This window comes from Euleptes europaea, chromosome 16 (assembly GCF_029931775.1).
Source record: "Euleptes europaea isolate rEulEur1 chromosome 16, rEulEur1.hap1, whole genome shotgun sequence".
Taxonomy (NCBI): Eukaryota; Metazoa; Chordata; class Lepidosauria; order Squamata; family Sphaerodactylidae; genus Euleptes; species Euleptes europaea.
In genome coordinates this window covers 11344861-11369206 of record NC_079327.1, presented here as the reverse complement: position 1 = coordinate 11369206, position 24346 = coordinate 11344861, and the positions used below count along the sequence as shown (strand labels likewise).

Genomic DNA, 24346 nt, shown 5'->3' with positions numbered 1-24346 from the left:
ATCATAGAGGAAAAAGAAGAGTTGGTTTTTATATGCCGACTTCTCTTACCACTTAAGGGAGACCCAAACCGGCTTACAATCTCCTTCCCTTCCCCTCCCCACAGCAGACACCCTGTGAGGTAGGTGGGTCTGAGAGAGCTCTAATAGAGCTGTAACTTGCCCAAGATCACCCAGCTGGCTTCATGTGGAGGTGTGGGAAAACAAATCCACTTCACCAGATTAGCTTCCGCCGCTCATGTGGAAGAGTGGGGAATCAAAACCGGTTCTCCAGATCAGACACTGTTCTGTCTCTAGGAGGGTGCTTGGTTTGAAATCTAACCTTTTGGGGAACCTCCTAACATTTGGGGACTGGTAGCAGCCATTCATGAAGTGCCCACAGATTCAGCACTGCGGGGGACCCCGCCGCATCGCTATGTTTTATTCTGCTACTTTCTTTCGGTACTGTAATTGACTGAAACACAATTTGCAGGGAGAAAGATTTGGATGCAGTGGCTAACATCAATGTGGGTTGTATAACAATCAGCTGTTTATACTACAAAGCATACTTAATATTACTGCATAGCATACAATAATCAATGCGCTGTTAAAATATTTTGATCAAGCTAGACAGAGCAATACATCTATAAAGCTGGACATAAACCTATATGTAGGAAAAGTAATTAATTGTATTCTGCTTATTAAATCGCTCTAGCAAATATCGTTTCCAAAAGCTTTATTCCCCTCTATGCATTTTTGTAAAATGTAAATTTGACATTTGCAGGTTGTCGATCCGTATATAAACCTGTTTTAAGGTGTTACAACTCAGGAAACATAAAGTATTCTGACAGAACTATACTGTATTTTGATAAGGTGGATTTGTGGGTTTTTCCTCAAGCTAATTGTTTTAAAGGATTTACTTTAGGATTGACATGTCTGTTTTCCAATAACAGAGCAAGCCCAAACGTTTGTACAGAAATTTTAAATGTAATAAGTGATTTCGAGTGTAAAGGTAGAAGTAAGGATTGCAGGATCCTGTGGCTACTGGGAGGGTAAGTGGAAAATCGGATTTGTGGAGTTCCTGATGTTCTAGTTGGACAGCGTTTGTCTTTTGTAATACTTCTTGTCCAAGACTGCAATCTAGAGTCTCAAGAAAAGTCACAATCTAAAGAACTCTGTAAAGAATCTAAAGAAAAGTCTGAAGAACCTTACGATTTTGAATTTCTAAATCCTTTATTTTTAAAGACCCTTCCACTGGTATTTGAAGGGAAACATGGCTTTATTGGTAAAATTATTTTTGCAGCACAGCAAATTTATGTTTCTCCAGAAGTATGTATGTATAAAGCGGATGGTTTGGTAATTTTTATACTTCTTTGTTTGGACTACTTTTGTTTTTGTTTTGATCATTTCATAATACTGGGGTAGATCCAACCATCCTCTAAGGAACCTTCCTCCAACTTAAGTGGCTGTTCCATCAGAGGAAAAACCACTTAATTTGGAGGAAGGCTTTGGAAGCCAAAAGGAAAGGTGGGGTATAAATATTTTAATAAATAAAACTTATTAAGTGGAGTGATAGGCTAAGGGTAGGATCCACCCCATCCCCCCACCCCCAAATCAGCAGGCATATGTGACATTATGAACACTTGGAGTAAATGATAAAATTTCACCCATCCACCTGCAACCTTTTTTAGATTGGAAGCAAAACCTAGCCTTGTGAATATGGATATTTTTGGGTGCAAGACCTTTTTTGTATTTAGTAAATGTACCTGCTTTATTGCTACATGTGTACCATATATGTGGAATGAATGGGAGCTGTGAGGTGTTTCTTATGAACACGAGTCTAATTCCAAAGGAAACTTTGCCCAGGGGACTGGACATCTCCATGTGAAAGGAGCACGGTTTTGTAAAGCTGAGGAATCACTTCGTTGAGTAGGCAGACTTTATTTCAGTTTGTTTAATGTGCACTTAATGTCCTTTTGATCTAAAAATTTAGTTGGTACGAGTGTGTTTAAGAACACATAATTAAGCATGACTTCTGTAATTTGGTATTTAACTTCTGCTTATATGTATACCTTTCGGTGCTTGGTTCTTTGACAACTGTGCAGTCTTCATGGCATAACTAAACAATCATAATTCTTTTGAGTAAGAATTTTTAGTTGTCCATTGCTGTTCTTGGACACTACCCTCCATTGCAAGAATAGTGTTTGATGCAGCATGAGGTTAGGGTCTATGTGTGTTTTCATCCACAGGCCAGTTGTCTGGATCCTATCAAAAATCGCTAGCCAAAATGAAGAAGAGTTGTTTTTATACACTGCTTTTCTCTACTGAAAGGAATCTCAAAGCGGCCTACAATCTCCTTCCCTTCCTCTCCCCACAACAGACGCCTTATGAGGTAGGTGGGACTGAGAGAGAGCTGAAAGAGAACTGTGGCTGGCCCAAGGTCACCCAGCAGGCTTCATGTGGTGGAGTGGGGAATCGAACCTGGAGTCCGCCGCTCTTAACCACTACACCACACTGGCTCTCCAATGACAATGAAAGATTCCCTGTTTCAAGTGTTTGCTTGAAACTGCAAAATGCTGAGCCTTGTCCTTTAAATACTGAGTGGTAGTAAAGTTGAAGGCAGCAGGAAAAGAGGAAGACCCAACAAGAGATGGATTGTCTCAATCAAGGAAGCCACAGCCCTCAATTTGCAAGACCTGAGCGAGGCTGTCAAAGATAGGACATTTTGGAGGGCATTGATTCATAGGGTCGCCATGAGTCAGAAGCGACTTGACGGCACTTAACACACACGCGGTAGTAAAGTATTAGTAGAACTTGAGGGAAACAAGTATTGTGTTCTCATTGCCTGGGTGATCCTTCCTTGTCCAAAATATGGAGTAAGTAACTTGGAGAATAGAAAAAAATGAAAAGGGGAAAAAAAACTCAACCTAAACTACACAAAGAATTAAAGGTTGAGCTAATATACAAATTGTTATAATTTATTATAGAGTGTACACGCATTAAAAGCACTAGGCCCAATACTAGGGATAGCCTTCTGCTGAGGCAGAGCTCTTTAGATCCTGGCCTGTGTCGAATTTCTTGATAACCTAGAAGCCAGGATGTTCATACTCTGTATACTAAATGTAATGTAATAGGGTTCTTGTAACTATTTTCAAGGGCTGTAGTACACGTTAGCAGAACTTTCATTGTTCTTAGCCAAAGGCATTTTACAGTTTTAACTTAAACGTTTAATGAGAATAGCTATAGTGATGCAGAAATTGGTCATGACTGTGTGTGTGGGGGGGGAAAGTTATTTTTCAACTGTCTTTAAATTTGTATTGTGAATTTTACTCCCAACAAAAATTTAAAGTGAGGCTGTATGTGAACTTTTGCCTCTGAATAAATGTGTGAATCAATTGAATTTGGCCAGATGTACTATTTTGCTTCAGGCGTTCAAAGAATGTGAGACGGGGTGGGGCTAGGGTAATAGAAGGGTGGGGTGTGTGAAAGTTATTTCGGAATGGCTAATAAAGTTTATGCCCTGACCCTGATGGCCCAGGCTAGCCTGATGTAGTCAGAACTTGGAAGCCAAGCAGGGATCGGCCCTGGTTAGTACTTGGATGGGAGACCACCAAGGAAGTCCAGGGTTTCTATGCAGAGGCAGGCAATGGCAAACCACCTCTGAACATCTCTTGCCTTGAAAACCGTATGGGGGTAACCGGAAGACAGTTGTGACTTGGGGTGTGGAAGCGACTAGAAGGCTGCGATCAAGAAAGAATAAGGAACATGCATATTGGTGTGAAGGGGGGGAAATGAATTATGATGTATAAATGCTAAGTGCAGACTGTTTGGGGGCATTTAGGGAGCCGGTAAATGTTTTGCAGTTGGATTATAAACTTAAATCTTGTGTAGAGACTTATGAGCTTGAGTCAGTGAAAGCATTTACATTTTTTTGCCATTAGTTACTGGTCTGAACCCCCAAGATGCTTCTTTTAGGTCATTAAAGAGTTAAATAGGGCTTTTGGTTCAGTGATAGAAAAGCTCCTTCTTGCCCAGGCTAGATCTAATCAGATCTTGGAAGCTAAGCAGGGTCAACCCTGGTCCGTATTTTGATGGGAGACCGCCAGGGTTGCTACGCAGAGGCAGGCAATGGCAAACCACCTCTGAAGGTCTCTTGCCTGGGAAACGTTATGGGGGTCATCATAAGTTAGTTATGACTTGATGGCAAAAAAAAAGTTTATGGGGCAATGAGCAGGCGTGTTGGCCAAAGGAACAGAACTCTGTACCAACTCTAATCCAGCCCCTTCGTACCCAGACCTTCAGTAAGCACTGCAGATTAATATGAAAATTCCAGGCCATAATGTTCTCTGTCCCTCCTGAAGTTACGACCATTAACTTGGATGAGATGCCAAGTTCCCAAGGTAGATCCTATGTAAACGATAGCCCGGCACTGCATCCGATGTCCTAAACAAGAGTCACATATCTTGCTTTAGTTATAACTCCTGTTCAAGACTCACCGAATTTCTGTGCTAACGTGTCTTTCTCGCTCGCAGGCTTTAATGAGGAAACCAGATCCACAGCTTTCCCAATTCTGGAGTTCCCCAAGAAAGCTGCACTGGGAACAGTGCTATTTCTTCCTAAAGGAACAGGTGGGGGGAAGTGAACAGTTTGCAGGTGGTACCAAATTGCTCATGATTGCAGCGACGCAAGCAAGCAGCGCCCCCCTAGGGCAGAAAGATGGCAGCCCCACTGATGGGAACTGAATCAACTGACCACGGAAGAGGATTTGGGGGTCATGGTGGATACCCCCAGCGAAAACCTCAATGTGATGTGTAGCAACACTGAAAAGAGCAAATTCCATGTTAGTGACTATTGGTAAAAGTGTTGAAAACACAATTAATAGTCATTCTGTTTCCTTTATGGAACCCTGGGAGATGACTGCATTTGGAATCCTGAGCGCAGTTCTGGTTGTGATTATAAAAGATATCAAGCTAGAAATGGCAAGAAACTGGGCACGGGTTTGGAGCACCTTCCCTACAAAGGGGTGTTTTAGTTTATTAAATTATGAATGGTGTAGAGAAAGGTCTTGTTTTTCATTCTCACAGTACTTGAGCTCCAGGTCTCATAAGGAAACTGGACAATCGTTACAGGACAAACCAGAGAACACTGGAGAGTGCATTCTATGTGTGAGCTTCTCAGAGACATTTGGTTGGCCAGTGTTAGAAAGTATAATGCAAACTTAACTTTTATATTCACTGGGAAACAAAATAGTGTGACTCGCTTTATTGCAGGGGCCTGGAACAGAACCCGGGCTATCTCCGAGGTATGCCTGTATTTGCCAGACACACAGTGCAATCCTAAACAGTGTTACATCCTTCCATGTCCATTGAAGTCAATGGGCTTAAAATGGTGTCACCCTGTTTAGGGTTGCACTGTTAAAAAATGTAGTTCAGTTTTGAGGGCCCCTTATTGCCTTGGTTTTTTTTTTAACGTGCTGTAGTTATCACAAACAGGCTGAGCGTTGGAGAATTAGAAGAAGCTACCTATCTCTGCAAAACATTGCACCTCCAGCTGTCCTGGGAAAAATGATGTAAGACCATAAACCTGCTGATTTAATAACCGTCTTCCTTATCTCAAGAGAAGCCTCAGCATAAGACAGGAGTAAAATTCATAACTGTTGGGAAACGTGGGGTGAGGGAGAACAATCATTGCCTTAATTGCTCCTTCCTGCAAATCATTTCCTCCATCCTAGAAATTATCCCCTAACACCTGGTAGTTACATGTATGTTGTACTGTATAGCAAGGGAAATGAGTGCTGTGGATAATTATTCTGGACATGTTTCTTGAGGTCCTGCTGAAGACCTTGTGTCTGTGATGTTAGGGGATTAGGCTTAAGACTATGTGGATATTGTGCCCCCTCCCCCTTTGGGCTGTAGTGAAAGTTTCCGGAGTTTAAACCTGCCAGATTATTACTTTTCCAATCCTTTAATATCCTCATTCCAGGATTTTGGGGGACGTGAGGACAGGTGCCAAAGAACATTTCAAGGCATCCATTCTTTCACACAGTGAAATTAGAACTGATGAATGAGTGCTTCCAATTAAAAAAGAAAAACCACCAAGAAGATTCTGAAGTCTTTATTCATAGTTTTCTCTCCTGTAGTAGAGTATGCAGAAATGAGCTTGTTAGCATGGATGAGTGGGAAGTTATATTCTTCAAGTGAGGCCCTTTTTTCTCTGAAAGAGGCAAGAGACATTCACAGGTGGTTTGCCATTGCCTGCCTCTGCGTAGCGACCCTGGACTTCCTTGGTGGTCTCCCATCCAAATACCAATCAGGGCTGACCCTGCTTAGCTTCCCAGATCGGGCCAGCCTGGCTCTAAATTACAAAACAATTAAGGGGAACTATTTTTGTCCATCTCCTTGGTTGGACCCAGATTAATGTTTTTTTGTAGGGGCAAGGAGTTTCACGTGCAGAGAAGTATTATTATCCCACCTTCCACAGAGGATCTGGGGCCGTCACAGGAACAGAAAGCTAGAAAATTGTGCTCCGCAGGTATAAATCCTTGCACCCACGGAACTTTTTGCATCCAAGCACCTGATCCAGAAGCAAAACTTGCATAGTTTCTTCCTAGGCCCAGTTGTCCACTGTGAATAGCTCTACTGACCCCCGCTGCTTAGAAAGTAACCATCATAAAGTATTTCCATAGGCCAATTCTGGTTTGGTACTTTTGAGTTGCCATCCCAGTGATTCTACAGAATATATAGGAGCAAGAATGAAACCGGAAACTCTTAACATGTGAATAATCCTCCTCCTTGCCTGCTGGTGGGTTTTAATTAAACATTTGGCCTCAGCCAGGCACAAGGCGCACCATTTTGGAAGAGTGCGCATAACATGATCTGCTTGTCCTGCGGCGCTGTATGTCAGGTTGGCATATAAAAGAACCTCCCGTTCTTTCAAGACAAGACGGGGTTTGGATTGTAAGTTAAATCTTCCTCACGGGGCTCTTTTCTGATCGAAATACAGAAATTTACCCCAGCGCTTGATTGTTTTCACAGCACAATTTCATTTGCTGATGTCCTTTGTGAAGGAGGATTCCATCTACCGGCTTTTGTACTAGGTAATGGGATTTCTTCATAGGTTATTCGCACAAAAGGATATTTAACAGGTAAAAACCAGTATTCCAAGTTGTAGAAGAGGTAAAAGTGACGCTTCAGAATCACTTTGGTGAGTATTTTCCAGAAGTTTGTGAAGAACTCTTTGACTGAATGGTAAGGTTTGAAGAGAGAATAGAAGTCCCTGATAGCCGTAGCCAGCGTTTTGTTGCCTCGGGGTCCGAAGATGGAGGTTTCATTCCCGAGGCAAATGGGTTCTCCGCTGAAGAGAGTAAGGGTGGTGTAATTGGTTTGTATCTTTTTGAAAACCGCTCCCATGTCCGCCAGTTTTTGATACATCCTTAGGACAAATTTGGAGCATTCGTAGGCCTCAAACCACACCCTGGAGCACTCCTCTGGACTCTCTTTGACCATCCAGGTCTCATAGTAAATTCCGGTTCTGTTGTCGTATTCCACCCATTTTGCCATCTCGTTGAACATCGCTCCTGGAAGGGAGGCAGAGAGAAGCAGGAAAAAGCTCAATGATATCACAGAGGGAGAAGAGATGGCATCCATCCCCCAATAGCAACACACGTCTAGCAGTGTATGAGTTCCCATATTTTTCTCTTTCTGCATGACATGTTCTGCTTTTTCCCGTTACAGGGAGGAGGGGGAAAAAGAAGAGTTGGTTTTTATATGCCGACTTTCTCTAGCAGTTAAAGCTTACAATCACCTCCCCTTCCCCTCCCTACAACAGACACTCTGCAAAGTAGGTGGGGCTGAGAGAGCTCGAAGAGAGCTGTGACTAGCCCAAGGTCACCCAGCTGGCTTCATGTGGAGGAGTGAGGAAACCAACCCAGTTCACCAGATTAGCCTCAGCCGCTCGTGAAGGAGTGGGGAATCAAACCCGGTTCTCCAGATCAGAGTCCACCTCTCCAAACTACAACTACACCACGCTGGAGTATGTGGTGGAATCTGTCGAGGTTAAAATCAGTGGGATTGAGGAGCTTAACTTTAGCCATATTTTATTTTAACACCCGGACTCCCCAGATAAATTCAAGAAGTAGGTTTCTGACCCACATACACAAAGCCACAAATCCTGTAGTCCTGAAGATCTCAAATCTTTATGTCCTTTAAAGATTTTAAACTCCAGTTCAACTGTATTAACTTCTTGGTGTGGTTTGTTAAAACTCATCATTACGGGATTAACAAGGTAATTCCATGCAAGACATGAACTTTTGATCTTAAATACCAAAACACATCTAGAAATTCAAGCTGTCACCAAATGATGACTATGCAGGAGCCTGCCGTGTTTATTTCCCCAGCATATATGATATCCCACCGAAGTGTGGCAATTTCTGCAGCGCTCTTCCAAGAAAGAATCCTGTATGGTACCCTTCACTTTTACTGGGCATCATTTTGACCCTCCTCTTAAGAGCCGCTGCATGTAAAGCAGGACATTTGGAACAAGATTAGCCCTGGAATAACAACCTCTGGACTTCACTTCTGCCTGTTTAGACCTTCAAGAAGTGGCACAAAGTCACATGAACATATGAAGCTGCCTTATACTGAATCAGACCCTTAGTCCATCAAAGTCAGTATTGTCTACTCAGTCTGACAGCAGCTCTCCAGGGTCTCAGGCAGAGGTCTTTCACATCACCTACTTGCCTAGTCCCTTTAACTAGAGACGCCGGGGTTTGAACCTGGGATCTTCTGCATGCCAAGCAGATGCTCTACCACTGAGCCACAGCCCCTCCCCAACACCTTTGGGAAGGGCAGAGGCCTTTGATGCATCTCTCATTCTGCAGCAGTAATCATTGGGTACGTTCCCACTTTGACAGCTTACTCTGATTTACCGCTGGGTGTCTCCTGCCCTCTAGGATCCACACAACCATTGGTTAACTTTACTCCACCTGTAGTTTGGTTATGTTACCCCTAGGGCGCTTGGAAGACTCTGCAAACCATTTAGGAGTGGAGTTACTTCACTGTGCAGAATGCGGCTTCGAAATGCAGAATCTTTTCCATGTTGCCATATTTACTGCAAGGAATCATGAAGGAGCCACCATTTTTTTGTGCCAAAAATCAGCAGGAGACAGCCTCCTGTGGTTGCATCCTCCAGTCTGTCAGAATTCCAAAGGTACACACAGGCTCAAAAAATTTGGGGACCCCTGGTTCAACCAGATTCGGGATATCAACCCTTACTTACATGCTGCCTTTCTGACCTGAAAACCCTCCCCCCAATCCTAGATTGTTAAAAAATCTAGCCACATTTTATAAACACAAGTATCTTCATAGCCTCACACTCTGTAGGCATGAATACAGCCTTATCTGTTAAAATGCAAGTATATTCGCCATGCTGGAGAATCAGAAATTAATCAGTGCAAGGACTCAGTCATGGAATGCAAGAGAAGAAAGTTGTAGGAACATAAGAAAGGCCCTGCTGGATCAGACCAAGGCCCATCAAGCCCAGCAGTCTGTTCACACAGTGGCCAACCAGGTGCCTCTAGGAAGCCCCCAAACAAGGCGACTGCAGCAGCAGCATCCTGCCTGTGTTCCATAGCACCTAATATATTCAGCATGCTCCTCTGATCCTGGAGAGAATAGGCATGCATCATGACTAGTATCCAAGACCACGTTCTTGAACAATAAAACCATAAAGCTTAAATAAGACCCAACTCCAAAAGCACCTCCCTTCGACTCTTCTCTGCAGCCTACAAAAAACGAGCAACAAAATTAAGTACGCTGAGGGTCAGAGTCCTCTAAGGGGAACCGAACCTTTTGCTCGAGAAAATGCAGGCCATTTGTTAAAACAGGGTATAATCCATTTTAGCCTAAGTTGGTTCATGTAAGGATATGTACCAAGGAGTCCACTGACTGAAGAGAGCAGGGACACAGCCAGTCTGGAAAAGGGATCCTTCGCATACGGCCCAGCAAAACCATTGAAAAAGGGCCATTAAATCTTGAATGCATAAAGATTCTACATAACTTTGGACTAACCAGAGAATCCAGATAGGAAGGAAGACGTGTGGTTACAATATGAGGGTTTTTTTATGTGCAATCACCCTAGCATAACACATGTGCAATAGTATAACTCCTAAACCCTAAACGCATGAACAACCCCCACGACTAAGTCTGGATTTTTTTACCCGTGATGGTGGCGACCTGAACCAAGGTGCCATTCTCCTTCCAGTGGGCGTCGTCGATTCCTTCGTAAAAGCAGGCAGCCCCTTGATTGCACCAAAAAGGCTCGGGCACGTCAGGGCGGAGGTGGGGGAACGTGCAGTTCCCCAGCTGGAACATTTCATACCATTCCATCGTGTAGTTCTTCCCCGTCAAAGAGCTCTTGAAGCCAACAGCGTCGTGCATGATTCTCTGGAAAGGAGAAAAGGACAGCCAGCCTACCATAAGCATGGACCAACAATGGCTGTTACCGCACTAGGTATTCCCAGCGATGTATTAAGAGTTTGGAAATGTTATAAAAAATACTGTTCGCACTTTGTTTGGCTCCTTTAGCTGTGAAGACGTCTTCCAACCATTTTTTAGCCGTGGCATCCAAAAACCCTTTTAAAGCGATTTTTTTATAACATTTCCAAACTCTTAATACATCGCTGGGAATACCTAGTGCAGTAACAGCCAATGATTCCCAGAGAAGAAGAGTTGGTTTTTATATGCTGATTTTCTCTGCCACTTAAGGAAGAATCAAACCGGCTTACAATCACCGTCCCTTCCCACAACAGACACCCTGTGAGGTAGGTGGGGCTGAGAGAGTGTGACTAGCCCAAGGTCACCCAGCTGGCTTCATATGTAGGAGTGGGGAAACCAACCCGGTTCACCAGATTAGCCTCCGCTGCTCATGTGGAGTGGGGAATCAAACCCGGTTCTCCAGATCAGACTCCACCGCTCCAAACCACTGCACCACGCTGGCTCTCTTTCTCATCAGGAGGCGGCTGCTTCTCCATGGTCTCTGTACATCATGTGGAACTGGAGCTCCCTGCTCAGAGGCTCAGTTGTGGACCCTGCGTGCCCGGAGGGGAGAAGCTGTGCCCTCCTGCTCAGTACTCTTTCACCCACTGCCCTGGTAGTACTGACCAGAACTTATCCAGGGGCTTGTTTCTCACAGAGTGCTGAACTCGAATTCATTCACAAACTCAAAGCAATGCCCCCCCCACCCAAGACAGAAGGGGGACAGAGGATTTTGTTGTCACTACAGATGCTAACTGTCTGCCTCTAAGCATGGTGTAGTGGTTAAGAGTGGCAGACTCTGATCTGGAGAATAGGGTCTGATTCCCCACTCCTCCACATGAGTGGCGGACTCTAATCCTCTAACTGGAGTTGCCAGGATCCAAATGAAGTAACTTCTGCGCATAAAGCAATGTGTTGCCAGTAGCCCAAAGGCTCAGAAGTATACAGAATTTTCGTGTCTCATTTTTCTGATCCTGCACAGGTTTGTTCTGAGCTACATACTAGTGCATTCAAAGGGCTTTGCTACCAGAGAAGCGCGCGCAGGACTGCAGCTGAAAAACAACATCTCCAGACTGACAATGCCAAAGTACTGATTTGTGTTGCAATTTGATAAATATGGTGTTCTACTGCAAGATGCCAAGGTTGTGGGGAAAGGTACAATACAAAAAAATTAAATAAATTCATTTGTTTAAAGTAGTAGGGAGTTCTAGTAAGGTTGTAGACCTCACCTAGAGTATTGTGTTCAGTTTTGGGCACCACAATTTAAGAAAGATGTAGATAAGCTGGAACGTGTCCAGAGGAGGGCAACAAAGATGGTGAGGGGTCTGGAGACCAAGTCCTATGAGGAAAGGTTGAAGGAGCTGGGTATGTTTAGCCTGAAAAGGAGAAGACTGAGAGGGGATATGAGAACCATCTTCAAGTACTTGAAGGGCTGTCATATCGAGGATGGTGCCGAGTCGTTTTCTGTTGCTCCAGAAGGTCAGACCAGAACCAACGGGTTGAAATTAAAAGAGTTTCCATCTAGACATTAGGAAGAATTTTCTAACAGAGAGGTTCCTCAGTGGAACAGGCTTCCTCGGGAGGTGGTAAGCTCTCCTTCCATGGAGGTTTTTAAGAAGAGGTTAGATGGCCATCTGTCAGCAATGCTGATTCTATGACCTTAGGCAGATCATAAGAGGGCGGGCACCTTGGCCATCTTCTGGGCATGGAGTAGGGGTCACTGGGGGTGTGGGGGGGAGGTAGTTTGGAATTTCCTGCATTGTGCAGGGGGTTGGACTAGATGGCTCTGGTGGTCTCCTCCAACTCTATGACAGTTACCGCACTTGTTTTCCCAGCGATGTATTAAGAGTTTGAAAACATTATAAAAAATACTGTTTGCACTTTGTTTGGCCCCTTTAGCTGTCAAGACGTCTTCCAACCATTTATAAGCCGTGGTATCCAAAAACCCTTTTAAAGCGATGTTTTTAATAAAATTTTCAAACTCTTAATACATTGCTGGGAATACAAAGTGCAGTAACCCCCTAAGATTTTATGTGATCAACATGTAGACAAGCCTTAAGGAAAAACAACACTTATAGATTTAATACCTAAAAAAGAGAAACAAACATGAAGGGTTTCTTTTGTTCTTTTATAATCCCAAAGTGCGAGGAAGAGTCCTGAAGAGGCCAGGAGAGGGAAAGGAATAAAGCTAAATGAACCAGGAGACCTGTGGCATTGTAGAGCCTAACAATTTATTTCCGCATAAGTGTTTGAGAGTCAGAGCTCACTTCGTCAGATGCATTGGAGTGCATATCCTTTATGCAAATGTGTTGTCCTTTTTTATTTTACTCTTAATTGGGGTAAAAGTGAAAGGATGGGTGGGGGAAGAGACAGCAGCTTACCAGGTGACCCAGGAGGTCTCCATACTTGAACTCCCAGACAGGCGCTTGCAACCGATACACCTTGAAGACGTCTTTGTCGCTCATTACTGGAATGGAAGAGCCAGTTGGGCAGAAGATGTAACGAGCTTGGCAGTAAGGATCCGCTGGAGGACGGTAATCAAAGCGCCTGCATTAAATTAAAATAAATACGTTTAAAAAAACAACAACACTTTATCAGTGCACAATAGCTAAAAGCTGGAACTTGGCTGCACAACAATGAATTCCTATTTTAGGTAACAATAAAAAGGTAAAGGTCCCCTGTGCAAGCACCGGGTCATTCCTGACCCATGGGGTGATGTCACATCCCGACGTCACCCCATGGGTACCCAGCAAGCTGGGTATGCATTTTACTGACCTTGGTTGAATGTCCTATCCCAGTTCTGCAAACTTGGCTCACTTTTCAGCTGTCTTACTTGGTGTTGCTTCAGTTAGAAACAGACCAAGAAGAAGAGTTGGTTTGTTATATGCCAACTTCCTCTACCAGTTAAGGAAGAATCAAACCAGCTTACAATCATCTTCCCTTCCCCTCCCCACAACAGACACCCTCTGAGGTAGGTGGGGCTGAGAAAGCTGTGACTAGACCAAGGTCACCCACAGCTGGCTTTGTGTGTAGGAGTGGGGAAACAAATCCAGTTCACCAGATTAGCCTCCGCCGCTCATGTGGAGGAGTGGGAAATCAAACCCGTTTCTTCAGATCAGAGTCCACCACTCCATACCACCGCTCTTAACCTCTACAGAGTGGTGTAGTGGTTAAGAGCGGTGGTTTGGAGCGCTCTTAACGTCGTTCCCCCCACCCGTCCCATTCTGCAAAGGGGCTTTGCACCATGTTCTTGGCCGGCAGCCTCTTTCTCTGCGCTTCCCACTCTCCCCGCCTTTGCATGGTTGAACTTCCTGCCCCAGCTCTGCAAAAGGGCTCACTTTTATTATTATTTTTCAAACTAATTCACATTCAATTGTATCATTCCATTCACATAGTATATAATATAAACAATTTCTATCTTATCACTAAAAAGATATATATAATTAACTTCCCCTCTCCCCTCCTCTATCCATTTAATATCCTTATTTCTCTCTCTGTATTTAAAGTCTAATTCATTATAATAACCCACATTTATCATTGCCTTAAAGCCTAACTTTGATATCTTAACTGCTTTAAACAACTTTTTTTTTAAGTTTATTTTTTTATAATTAAAGGGATACAAAAAGGAAAGAAAGGGAAGGGTAGATCGTTGGGGATACAAAAACAATATGTCAATTTCAGTTGAGAAATAAACTTAGTCGAGTACAGTGACATATAACAAGCCTAAATACTGATCAAATGCGATATAGTGTGTCTAAAAAAGTGATTATAAAAATATAAAAATCATTCAAACTATCTAACAGTTACACGTTAGAAGTATAGCGTTTAAAAGCCCAGAAATTACTTAACAAATAGCCGGAGCATATTAAATAAAACATTGCCTGTTACTCATTTTAGTACTGTTCAATATAGGACATTCATTTGATTAACCAGCGGTCATATAAGCGTAAAATGATTCCCACTTTTCATCAAATTGTTCTATAAGTTCATTATAATTAGGGTTCAGCATGAAGGTCATTTTGGCCACAGTGGCGTAGTCTAGCCATTTTTCTTTCCAATCTTCTATTTCAGGTATTTGCATTTGCTTCCAAGTTCAAACAACTGCTTCAAGCACCTTGAATTAGACCCGGCTCCCCTTTTTTTTTGAGCTGTCTAACCTGACAGCTAACTTTGCCCAACTTCTGCTAGGAACGGGCCAGGGGCCAGCAGCCCAGGGCCGCCCCCTCCTCACCCGCTAGCCGGCCCAAGAAGCCTCCTCCCTGGACCTAGCAGCCTCCTCCCTGGATGTGCCCAGGCGCCTGTCCGCCCGGTGCAGCCCCACCGACTCACCGGTAAGGCACGGGCCACCGCCGGGGCCCCGAGCATCCCGCGGCCAGGCCCAGGAGCAGCGCGCCCGGCCAGAAGCGCAGCCAGAGCCGCGGCCCGAGGCCTCCGCCGCCATCCGCCGCCATCCTCGCCCCCGACTCCCCCACCGCCGCCCGCCTGGCAGGGTTTAGGCTGCGCTCCCACCCTGCAGTCACATGACAACCAGCGGGGCCTGTCACGTGACAAGGCGGCCTGCCCCCTCGCGCATGCCCACTGAGGGCTTTGAAGCCGGGGGGGGGAGGGCGCCCTGGAGTCTGTGGGACACGTGGAGCTGCCTGACTCTGAGCCGGACCCTCCAAGTCAGTATGGTCTGCTCAGCCAGGCAGCAGCTCTCTCCAGGGTCTCAGGCAGAGGGTCTTTCACATCACCTCCTTGCCTAGGCCCTTGAACTGGAGATGCTGGGGATCAAACCTGGGACTTTCTGCAAGCCAAGCAGAGGCTCTGCCACTGAGCCAAGGGCCCTCTTCATGGCTCTAGCATCTCAGGCAGGGGTCTTTCACATCACCTCCTTGCCTAGGCCCTTGAACTGGAGATGCTGGGGATCAAACCTGGGACCTTCTGCATGCCAAGCAGAGGCTCTGCCACTGAGCCAAGGGCCCTCTTCATGGCTCTAGCATCTCAGGCAGGGGTCTTTCACATCACCTCCTTGCCTGGGCCCTGGAGATGGCGGGGGTTGAACCTGGGACCCTCTGCTCGGCCAAGCAGATGCTCTACTGCTGAGCCAAGACCCCTCTCCACAGCCTCAGGAAGAGGGGTCTTTCACATCATCTACTTGCCTAGACAGGGAGAGATGCCGGGGATCGAACCTGGGACCTTCTGCATGCCAAGCGGAGGCTCCGCCACTGAGCCAAGACCCCTCTCCATGGCTCTCCAGGGTCCCAGGCAGAGGGGACCCATCTACTTGCCTAGTCCCTTTAACTGGAGATGCCGGGGATCGAACCTGGGACCTTCTGCATGCCAAGCGGAGGCTCCACCACTGAGCCAAGACCCCTCTCCATGGCTCTCCAGGGTCCCAGGCAGAGGGGACCCATCTACTTGCCTAGTCCCTTTAACTGGAGATTCCGGGGATCGAACCTGGGACCTTCTGCATGCCAAGCGGAGGCTCCGCCACTGAGCCACGGCCCCTCCCCTAGGCTCTCAGGCTTTCACATCACCTACTTGTCTGCTTCCTTTAACTGGAGATGCCGGGGATTGAACCTGGGACCTTCTGCATGCCAAGCAGATGATCTACCACTGAGCCACGGCCCCTCCCCATCATGAACACATGAAGCTGCCTTATACTGAATCAGACCCTGGGTCCATCGAAGTCAGTATTGTGTACTCAGGCCGGCAGCGGTTCTCCAGGGTCTCAGGCTGAGGTCTTTCACGTCACCTCCTTGCCTAGTCCCTTGAACTAGAGGTGCCGAGGATTGAACCTGGGACCTTCTGCATGCCAAGCAGAAGCTCTGTCACTGAGCCAAGGGCCCTCTCCATGGCTCTCTAGCGTCTCAGGCAGGGGTCTATTCACATCACCTACCTGCCTAGTCCCTTTAACTGGAGATGCTGGGGATTGAACCTGGGACTCTTCTGCATGCCAAGCAGATGATCTACCACTGAGCCACAGCCCCTCCCCATCATGAACACATGAAGCTGCCTTATACTGAATCAGACCCTGGGTCCATCGAAGTCAGTATTGTGTACTCAGGCCGGCAGCGGTTCTCCAGGGTCTCAGGCTGAGGTCTTTCACGTCACCTCCTTGCCTAGTCCCTTGAACTAGAGGTGCCGAGGATTGAACCTGGGACCTTCTGCATGCCAAGCAGAAGCTCTGTCACTGAGCCAAGGGCCCTCTCCATGGCTCTCTAGCGTCTCAGGCAGGGGTCTATTCACATCACCTACCTGCCTAGTCCCTTTAACTGGAGATGCTGGGGATTGAACCTGGGACTCTTCTGCATGCCAAGCAGATGATCTACCACTGAGCCACAGCCCCTCCCCATCATGAACACATGAAGCTGCCTTATACTGAATCAGACCCTCGAAGTCAGTATTGTCTACTCAGACAGGCAGAGGCTCCCCATCCCGCACTAGTTGCAAATCCAGACTCCCTGGGCGGCGGCGCTCTGGACTGCTCCTGGCCAAGGAAATAACCTTTCGACACTCCATTTGCAAATTGCAAGGGGTGTTTCCAAGATGCGTTCACCACTGAACTCTCCAATTAATTAATTTTTAAAGAGCCGAGGTACACTTTAATTCAGAGAGGAAACGCCTGTGGAAAGGTGGCCTAGAAGTTTGTAGGAAGTATTTGGGGTTCTCTAGGTCCACAGGCATTCTCCAGGCCACTGGGAAAGGTGGTTGTTACAACACAGCGGGGAAGTATTACTTAGTAGTTGTGGTTGACAATGGATTGTATTATCTCCAATGCAACTGTTACCCCTTTTCTTTTCAGGTGAAGATCTTTGCGCCCAATATTGAGCAGATGCATGTAGTAGACCATTTAAAAGGCAATCCAAGCAGCAAAAAGAGAAACGTGCTTGTGGAAAGCGCCCGGCTTGCGAGAGGCGACATCCAGGATTTGGCAGAATTGAAAGTGGGCGAATTTGATGCGGTCATTTTCCCAGGTGAGCCTTTGGCCTCCTTACAACAGCAGCCGAAACAATGATCCTCATCCTAAAGTGATTCCTCCGGCTCTCATCCCGCACTGTGACTGGCCCAAGGTCACCCAGCAGGCTTCATGTGGAGGAGCGGGGAATCGAACCCGGTTCTCTAGATCAAAGCTGCTTAAACTGTGGGTCGCCACCCCATATGAGGTCGCGTAACTGAATGTGGGGGTCGCAAAAAATGTGGCAACGGTAAATAGTAAAATTATATGTATACCAAATAATTGTTTTAAACTACTGTATGATTTATGATCAGTAAACGTTTGATTTGTATATCTGTTTTGTATACCTATATGCCTAGGGCCTTGTAAAAATTTCTCGGGCAAAAAGGGCCACAGGTGGAAAAAGTGTAAGAAGCCCTGCTCTAGATTAGAGTCCTCCGCTCTTAATCACTACATCACACTGGCTCTCTGCCCTTTTATTTACCGAAAGGAAAAAAAAATGCCAGTAGCACCCTTTGTGTGTGTTAAGTGCCATCAAGTTGCTTCCGACTCACGGAGATCCTATGAATCAAAGTCCTCCAAAATGTCCTATCCTTGACAGCCTTGCTCAGATCTTGCAAATTGAGGACTGTGGCTTCCTTTATAGAGTCAATCCATCTCTTGTTGGGTCTTCCTCTTTTCCTGCTGCCCTCCACTTTTCCTAGCACGACGGTCTTTTCCAGTGACTCTTGTCGTCTCATTATGTGACCAAAATACGACAGCCTCAGTTTAGTCATTTTAGCTTCTAGGGTCAGTTCAGGCTTGATTTGATCTATAAGTAGCACCCTACCCACTTGAATACCGAAACAAACAATACTTTTATTTTCATTGAAAAGTAATGTGGGTTGATGTTTATACAAAAGGGCCTTCTTCATCTAGGCTGATTCCTGTTTTGACTTAAGTTTCCACCCCTGGGCATTCTGGTGGCACGGTTCCTGGCGCTCTGTGCCACTTCCCAAGAAGTGTTTTCAGACATGTCAGTATTTCCCTCGAGGTCGTTGGAGAAACCCGTAGAAGAGTTTGGCCCCTCTGCTAAGTGGTATTGTGGACTAGGCAGCTACCCGGGCTGTGACCGGTTCAGGTGTGGACTCGGAAACAGAGTTTCCCCTCGGGTGTTTTGAAACTTCCTCTGCTGGCTCAAGAGGAAGGTGGGTCATTAGGGAGGTGGATTCTCTCGGTTGGCATAGAATTGCTCGGCTGGGAGTACCTTCCAGGGAAATAGGGTGTATGCATTTCCGTAACCTCAGTGGGCGTTTCGGCTGGGCAGTGGCTTTATTAAAAGTTTAATTAACTTTGAAACTGTGGATCGGTGCTGGGAGAAGAGCGGCTGCCCCACATTTTTGTGGAAATTTTTGTGGAAGTAAGAAATGTCTCGCAGCTGCATTCTACTTCCTGCTCAAATTCTTTCCGCCCATCCCACTGAAATGGCGTTGTCTTATTTCTGAGCAGTTTGTGTAATGTGTGGGTCCCCAGTAGGGTTGCCAGGTCCCTCTTTGCCACCGGCGGGAGGTTTTGGGGCAGAGCCTGAGGAGGGTGGGGTTTGGGGAGGGGAGGGACTTCAATGCCATAGAGTCCAATTGCCAAAGCGGCCATTTTCTCCAGGGGAACTGATCTCTATCGGCTGGAGATCAGTTGTAATAGCAGGAGATCTCCAGCTACTACCTGGAGGTTGGCAACCCTAGTCCCCAACATGGTACCCTTGGGTACCATGGCACCCACTGACACCTTTCATAGTGCCCACCAAGTGTTTTAAGAAAGCGAGTGGGGCCAGGTGGGGCTTTTGGACCACAAGGCTTCGGATTGAGCATTGGAGATTTGATTAGCTGGGCAGATTTTTTAAAATGTCTTTGGCAACAGCTGCGTCCAAAGCACAAATATCTTCCCTGTGTGACTGAAAGTAAGCTGCAGCAGCCATTTTGTAGCTGGCTCCCCCCCTGCGGCAGCCATTTTGTGACTGGTTCCCTCCTGGCGCAGTCATTTTGTGGCTGGCTCCCCCCCTGTGGCAGCCATTTTGTGGCTGGCTCCCCCTTCCTGCGGCAGCCGATTTGTGGCTGGCTCCCCCTCTTGTGGCAGCCATTTTGTGGCTGGTTCCCTCCCGGCGCAGTCATTTTGTGGCTGGCTCCCCCTCCTGTGGCAGCCATTTTGTGGCTGGCTCCCCCCCTGTGGCAGCCATTTTGTGGCTGGCTCCCCCTGTTGCGGCAGCCGATTTGTGACTGGTTTCCTCCCGGGGCAGCCAATTTGTGGCTGGCTCCCCTTCCTGCGGCAGCCATTTTGTAGCTGGCTCTCCCCCCCCCCCGTGGCAGTAATTTTGTGGCTGGCTCCCCCTCTTGCAGCAGCCATTTTGTGACTGGTTCCCTCCCGGGGCAGCCATTTTGTGGCTGGCTCCCCCTCTTGCAGCAGCCATTTTGTGACTGGTTCCCTCCCGGGGCAGCCATTTTGTGGCTAGCTCCCCCTCTTGCGGCAGCCATTTTGTGGCTGGCTCCCCCTCCCGGGGCAGCCATTTTGTGGCTAGCTCCCCCTCTTGCGGCAGCCATTTTGTGGCTGGCTCCCCCTCCCGGGGCAGCCATTTTGTGGCTGTGTCTAGTATGCTGTGTCAGAATTGCCTGCAAACTAAAAAGATTGGGGACCCCAGTGTAACCTGACCCCTGCAATGCAGCCAGGTAGTTTTCCAACCAAGTAAACATCTTATTTTCTAACCAAATAAACACCATAGTAATACACATGCTTTGCTGTAAAGAAGGTTTAATGTCATCTTTGATGTGAATCTTTATTTTCATTTAAAAAAAAATTGTCTCGAATACCTGTGGCTGAATTCTGTGGTGACCTGAACGTTTTTGTAGTGTTTCCAAACTGGATTATCTGGTAAAAGTAATGCTCGGTTGTCCTGTCTGATTGCAGGTTGTTTTCACAGAAGGCAAAATTATCCTATCCGGTAGTATATCCCTGTAGCAAATCATGAAGATTTTCCATGTCGTTCCTCACAGGTGACCAATGGGCACGTGCTACTGGATGAGTTACTGGTCATTTCAACACACAAATAGCACTAATATTGGGGATTTCTTTTTTATGGCCTTCTTGGGGATAACCCTGAAATTCTATGACAGTGAGCACAAAGAGGAAGATCACATATGTCTGCCGCTGGTCTTTTGAGCCAGTGTGGTGTCGTGCTTAAGAAGGTTGGGCTAGTATCTGGAGGCCCAGGTTCAAGTCCCTACTCCTGCCAAGGAAGCTCACTGGGTGACCTGGGGCCAGTCACACGTTCTCAGCCTAGCCTACCTCACAGGGTTGTTGTGAGGATAAATTGGAGGAGAGGAGAATGAGGTAGAAGAAGAAGAGTTGGTTTTTATATGCCAACTTTCTCTGCAACTTAAGGAAGAATCAAACTGGCTTACCGTCGCCTTCCCTTCCCTCCCCACAACAAACACCCTATGAGGTAGGTGAGGATGAGAAGAGCTCTAAGAGAGCAGTGGCTAGCCCAAGGTCACCCAGCTGGCTTCGTGTGCAGGAGTGGGGAAACCAACCCGGTTCAGCAGATTGGAGCCCACCGCTCATGGGGAGGAGCGGGGAATCAAACCCAGTTCTCCACATCAGAGTCCACCACTCCAAACCGCTGCTCTTAACCACTGCACCATGCTGGCCACTTTGAGTCCCTCCCCATTGGGGAGAAAGGCAGGGTATAAATGAATTAAATAATATTTTGAGCATCATTGGAAGGCTGTTCTTGGTAGGCAAACCTTTTTTCAGGGGTCTTTTATAATTTAATAGCTTTGTGACTGATCTTGTGTTTGCCTAGAAATCAGAGAGGCCACAACCACCGAGGATTTTCTGAATTGGTGTCTTTTCTTCCCCATTCTCCTGCTTTGGATGGGAATGTCTAGATCGTAGAGGTCTTTAATCTTTAGAATGTAATCTATACAGATAGTTGTCCCATGCATTAAATATAGGAAATTCATGGTAGGGAGGGCATCTTGGCCATCTGGGCATGGAGTAGGGGTCACTGGGTGTGTGTGCGGGAGGTAGTTGTGAATTTCCTGCATTGTGCAGGGGGTTGGGCTAGATGACCCTGGTGGTCCCTTCCAGCTCTATGATTCTATGTGGGGGGGCATTAATTTAACCTGAAGGAAAGCTGCTTCTTACTGGGACTGGTTGCCTCAAAGAGAAAATTCATACCCCCTCCTTGGTTTTTCTTTTCAGGGGGGTTTGGTGTAGCGAAGAACCTGTGTTCCTGGGCTGTGGATGGAAAGGACTGCACCGTCAATGAACTTGTGAAGTCGACCCTCGAGGAGTTCCACAGCGCAAAGAAACCCATTGGCTTGTGCTGTATCTCCCCTGTGTTGGCAGCAAAAGTTTTCCCTGGATGTGAAGTCACTGTAGGCCACAATAAAAACGTAGATGGAAGGTATAAGAAACTATTTTTTTTAATTTATTTTTTGGAGATAGGGGGCGCATTTCTCTATTAATGTTGTTTGAGCCAGCATAGTGTAGTGGTTAAGAGCGGTGGTTTGGAGCAATGGACTCTGATCTGGAGACCTGGGTTTGATTCCCCGCTCCTCCACATGAGCAGCGGACGCTAATCTGGTGAACTGTGTTGGTTTCCCCCTCCTCCACATGAAGCCTGCTGGGTGACTTTGGGCTTGTCACAACTCTCTTAGAGCTCTCTCAGCCCCACCTACCTCAAAGGTTGTCTGTTGTGGGGAGGGGAAGGGAAGGTCATTGTAAGCTGGTTTGATTCTTCCTTAAGTGGTAGAGAAAGTCGGCATATTAAAAACCAACTCTTCTCTTCATCACTTGAACTGTCTTCGACATGATAGAGATAGTATTTTGTGGAAAGGCCGATGCCTTGGAAAGTGCTATACTCATGATAGAGTTAAACTGTCTCTGGCTGAATCTGTTAAGAGTTTTTTTTTGGGGGGGGTAGATTCTGCCTTCTTGTTAGCAACTGTGTGTGTGTGTAAAGTGTCGTCAAGTTGCAGCTGACTTATGGCGACCCCTTTTTGGGGGTTTCATGGCAAGAGACTAACAGAGGTGGTTTGCCAGGGCCTTCCTCTGCACAGCAACCCTGGTAATCCTTGGTGGTCTCCCATCCAAATACTAACCAGGGCTGACCCTGCTTAGCTTTCGAGATCTGACGAGATCAGGCTAGCCTGGGCCATCCAGGTCAGGGCTGTTAGCAACTAACCCAGCTTATTTTTCTAAGAGTGCTGTTTCATCTTGTATGCAATTTGACTTCCTTTTTCGGACCCAGCTGATCTGACCATTCCGATTCATGCTATGGCTTCCTCAAGGCTAGATTACTGCAATGTGGGGCGGCCCTTGAAAGCAATCCAGAAATTGCAACTGGGGCAAAATTCAGTGGCCCGCTGGTTGGTATGCACTGTAGCACACATACCCTGTGCTGAGAACTTTGCCCTTCCTGCCGGCAGGTTTCTGAGCTCAGTCCAATGTTCTCTTTCTCGCAGATTTCCTGACTTTGAGACGGCTTCTGCTATAGAGGAGCTTGGGTGCAAGCATGTGTGCAAAGACGTGAACGAGGCCCAGGTCGATTCGGCCCACAAAATAGTCACCACTTGCGCTTTCATGTGCAAAGCCCCTTTGCACAAAATCTTTGACGGGATCGGAGCGATGGTTGGTGAAGTCATGAAACTTGCCTGAGGTGGAGAAACTTGTTCTCCCCTGCGCAATCGATGTCTGCCCGTAAACATGCAACAAACATAGCCGCGTGATTGGTAAAATGAATAAAAGTATTTAACTGAGTTGAAAAAGGAGTCTTAAACTTCAGTTGTTGACTGTTCAGACGTGGGTCGGTTATGCATGGGTACTTTCACTCACTTTCACCCCGGTCTATCTCGGTTGTTCCTTGGAGTTATGCATGAGTTTTCTGTCCATTAGAGATGACCTCTCAGCCAGCCCTCACAAATCCCAGGACTTCCTTTTCCTCTAATAACCAGACTCTTCGATCTCCCCTGAGATCAGCCGGGGTAAAATCCCCATGCATAAGGCAAAGTGCGGGACACCGAAGCTTGCGGGAGTGATGTTTCTCTCACTACAGCCAATTACAAAGCAGTGTGCCAAGGGGCGGGGATTCAGATGTTTCCTGCTTCCTTGGAGTTCTTTCTGAGCAGAAGAAAAGATTAAAAAAAAGGCTTGGGTTTCTCTCCCCCTCCCATTCCTTTTAAAGAACTCCATTTTGGTTTTATTTTTAAAATGCTTTTTGACACGGCACTTGGGTTTCCGCTGGGCGGGGGGACTTTTCTCTCACATTAAGCACCAATCCAGTTACAAAGCAGCATTTCAAGGGACGGGGACTCAACTGCTTCTTGATTTGAGCTTGGAGGCTGCTGGTGCATAGATTCGCAAGGTGAAAGTGTGGGTCCAGCGAGCAACGAACCTCAGGTAAAACTCCCATGCATAAGTGACCATGGTTTCTCTCAGAGCTGTAACAAGGGCAATGCAAATGAGGCACCTGCCTCGAGCGCACACAGCTGAGGCACCCAGAAAAAGTACATCATGACGAAAATAAACGTTGTGCTGTTGTGACTCTTGTTATTTATGTATTTTATTTACCTTTTTCACCAAAATAACTACTATGAAAGTACAGAGGGTGCAATTTTATATTCTGGCCTTGGGTTTAAAAATTAGCTAGATGGGGCTCTAGTTTCTCCTTCTACCACTTGAAATAAAGCACAATGTGGGCTAAGCTGTTGATCATGTTTGTGTTAAATAAGGACAATGTTAGCAGCTGGTTTCACTGGAGGGGAGGGTGCCACAAATGCTTCTCTCTGGGCACATTCCTCCTTGCCTTTTGGTTGGTATCTGCAGGACCAAATAGTTTTGGGTTTGGCCTTGGAATTGACGGTTG

The 24346-nt window shown here is 46.4% G+C and overlaps 2 protein-coding genes across 2 annotated transcripts; one reads left to right on the top strand and one right to left on the bottom strand.

The window, feature by feature from the left end:
- Positions 1 to 7004: 7004 nt before the first annotated feature.
- Positions 7005 to 14959, bottom strand: CLN5 (CLN5 intracellular trafficking protein). Its single transcript, XM_056862126.1, has 4 exons — positions 14838 to 14959; positions 12890 to 13055; positions 10193 to 10418; positions 7005 to 7552 (listed from the first exon to the last, which is right to left on the bottom strand). The coding sequence occupies exons 1-4, from the start codon at positions 14957 to 14959 to the stop codon at positions 7005 to 7007; spliced, it is 1062 nt and encodes a 353-aa protein (XP_056718104.1).
- A 2340-nt stretch (positions 14960 to 17299) lies between these two features.
- On the top strand, positions 17300 to 23139 carry LOC130488307 (glutamine amidotransferase-like class 1 domain-containing protein 3, mitochondrial). Its single transcript, XM_056861958.1, has 3 exons — positions 17300 to 17467; positions 21682 to 21886; positions 22947 to 23139. The coding sequence occupies exons 1-3, from the start codon at positions 17326 to 17328 to the stop codon at positions 23137 to 23139; spliced, it is 540 nt and encodes a 179-aa protein (XP_056717936.1). The 5' UTR covers positions 17300 to 17325.
- Positions 23140 to 24346: the final 1207 nt, after the last annotated feature.

What these genes read in the sequence shown, in the direction of transcription:
- LOC130488307 (XM_056861958.1), top strand. Translation starts at nt 17,326, where the DNA reads ATGCATGTAGTAGACCATTTAAAAGGCAATCCAAGCAGCAAAAAGAGA. An exon ending in TGATGCGGTCATTTTCCCAG is followed by an intron (nt 17,468 to 21,681) that starts GTGAGCCTTTGG and finishes TTTTCTTTTCAG; the next exon opens with GGGGGTTTGGTGTAGCGAAG. An exon ending in AATAAAAACGTAGATGGAAG is followed by an intron (nt 21,887 to 22,946) that starts GTATAAGAAACT and finishes TCTTTCTCGCAG; the next exon opens with ATTTCCTGACTTTGAGACGG.
- CLN5 (XM_056862126.1), bottom strand. Translation starts at nt 14,959, where the DNA reads ATGGCGGCGGATGGCGGCGGAGGCCTCGGGCCGCGGCTCTGGCTGCGC. An exon ending in CGGTGGCCCGTGCCTTACCG is followed by an intron (nt 13,056 to 14,837) that starts GTGAGTCGGTGG and finishes AATTTAATGCAG; the next exon opens with GCGCTTTGATTACCGTCCTC. An exon ending in TCAGGTCGCCACCATCACGG is followed by an intron (nt 7,553 to 10,192) that starts GTAAAAAAATCC and finishes CCTCCCTTCCAG; the next exon opens with GAGCGATGTTCAACGAGATG.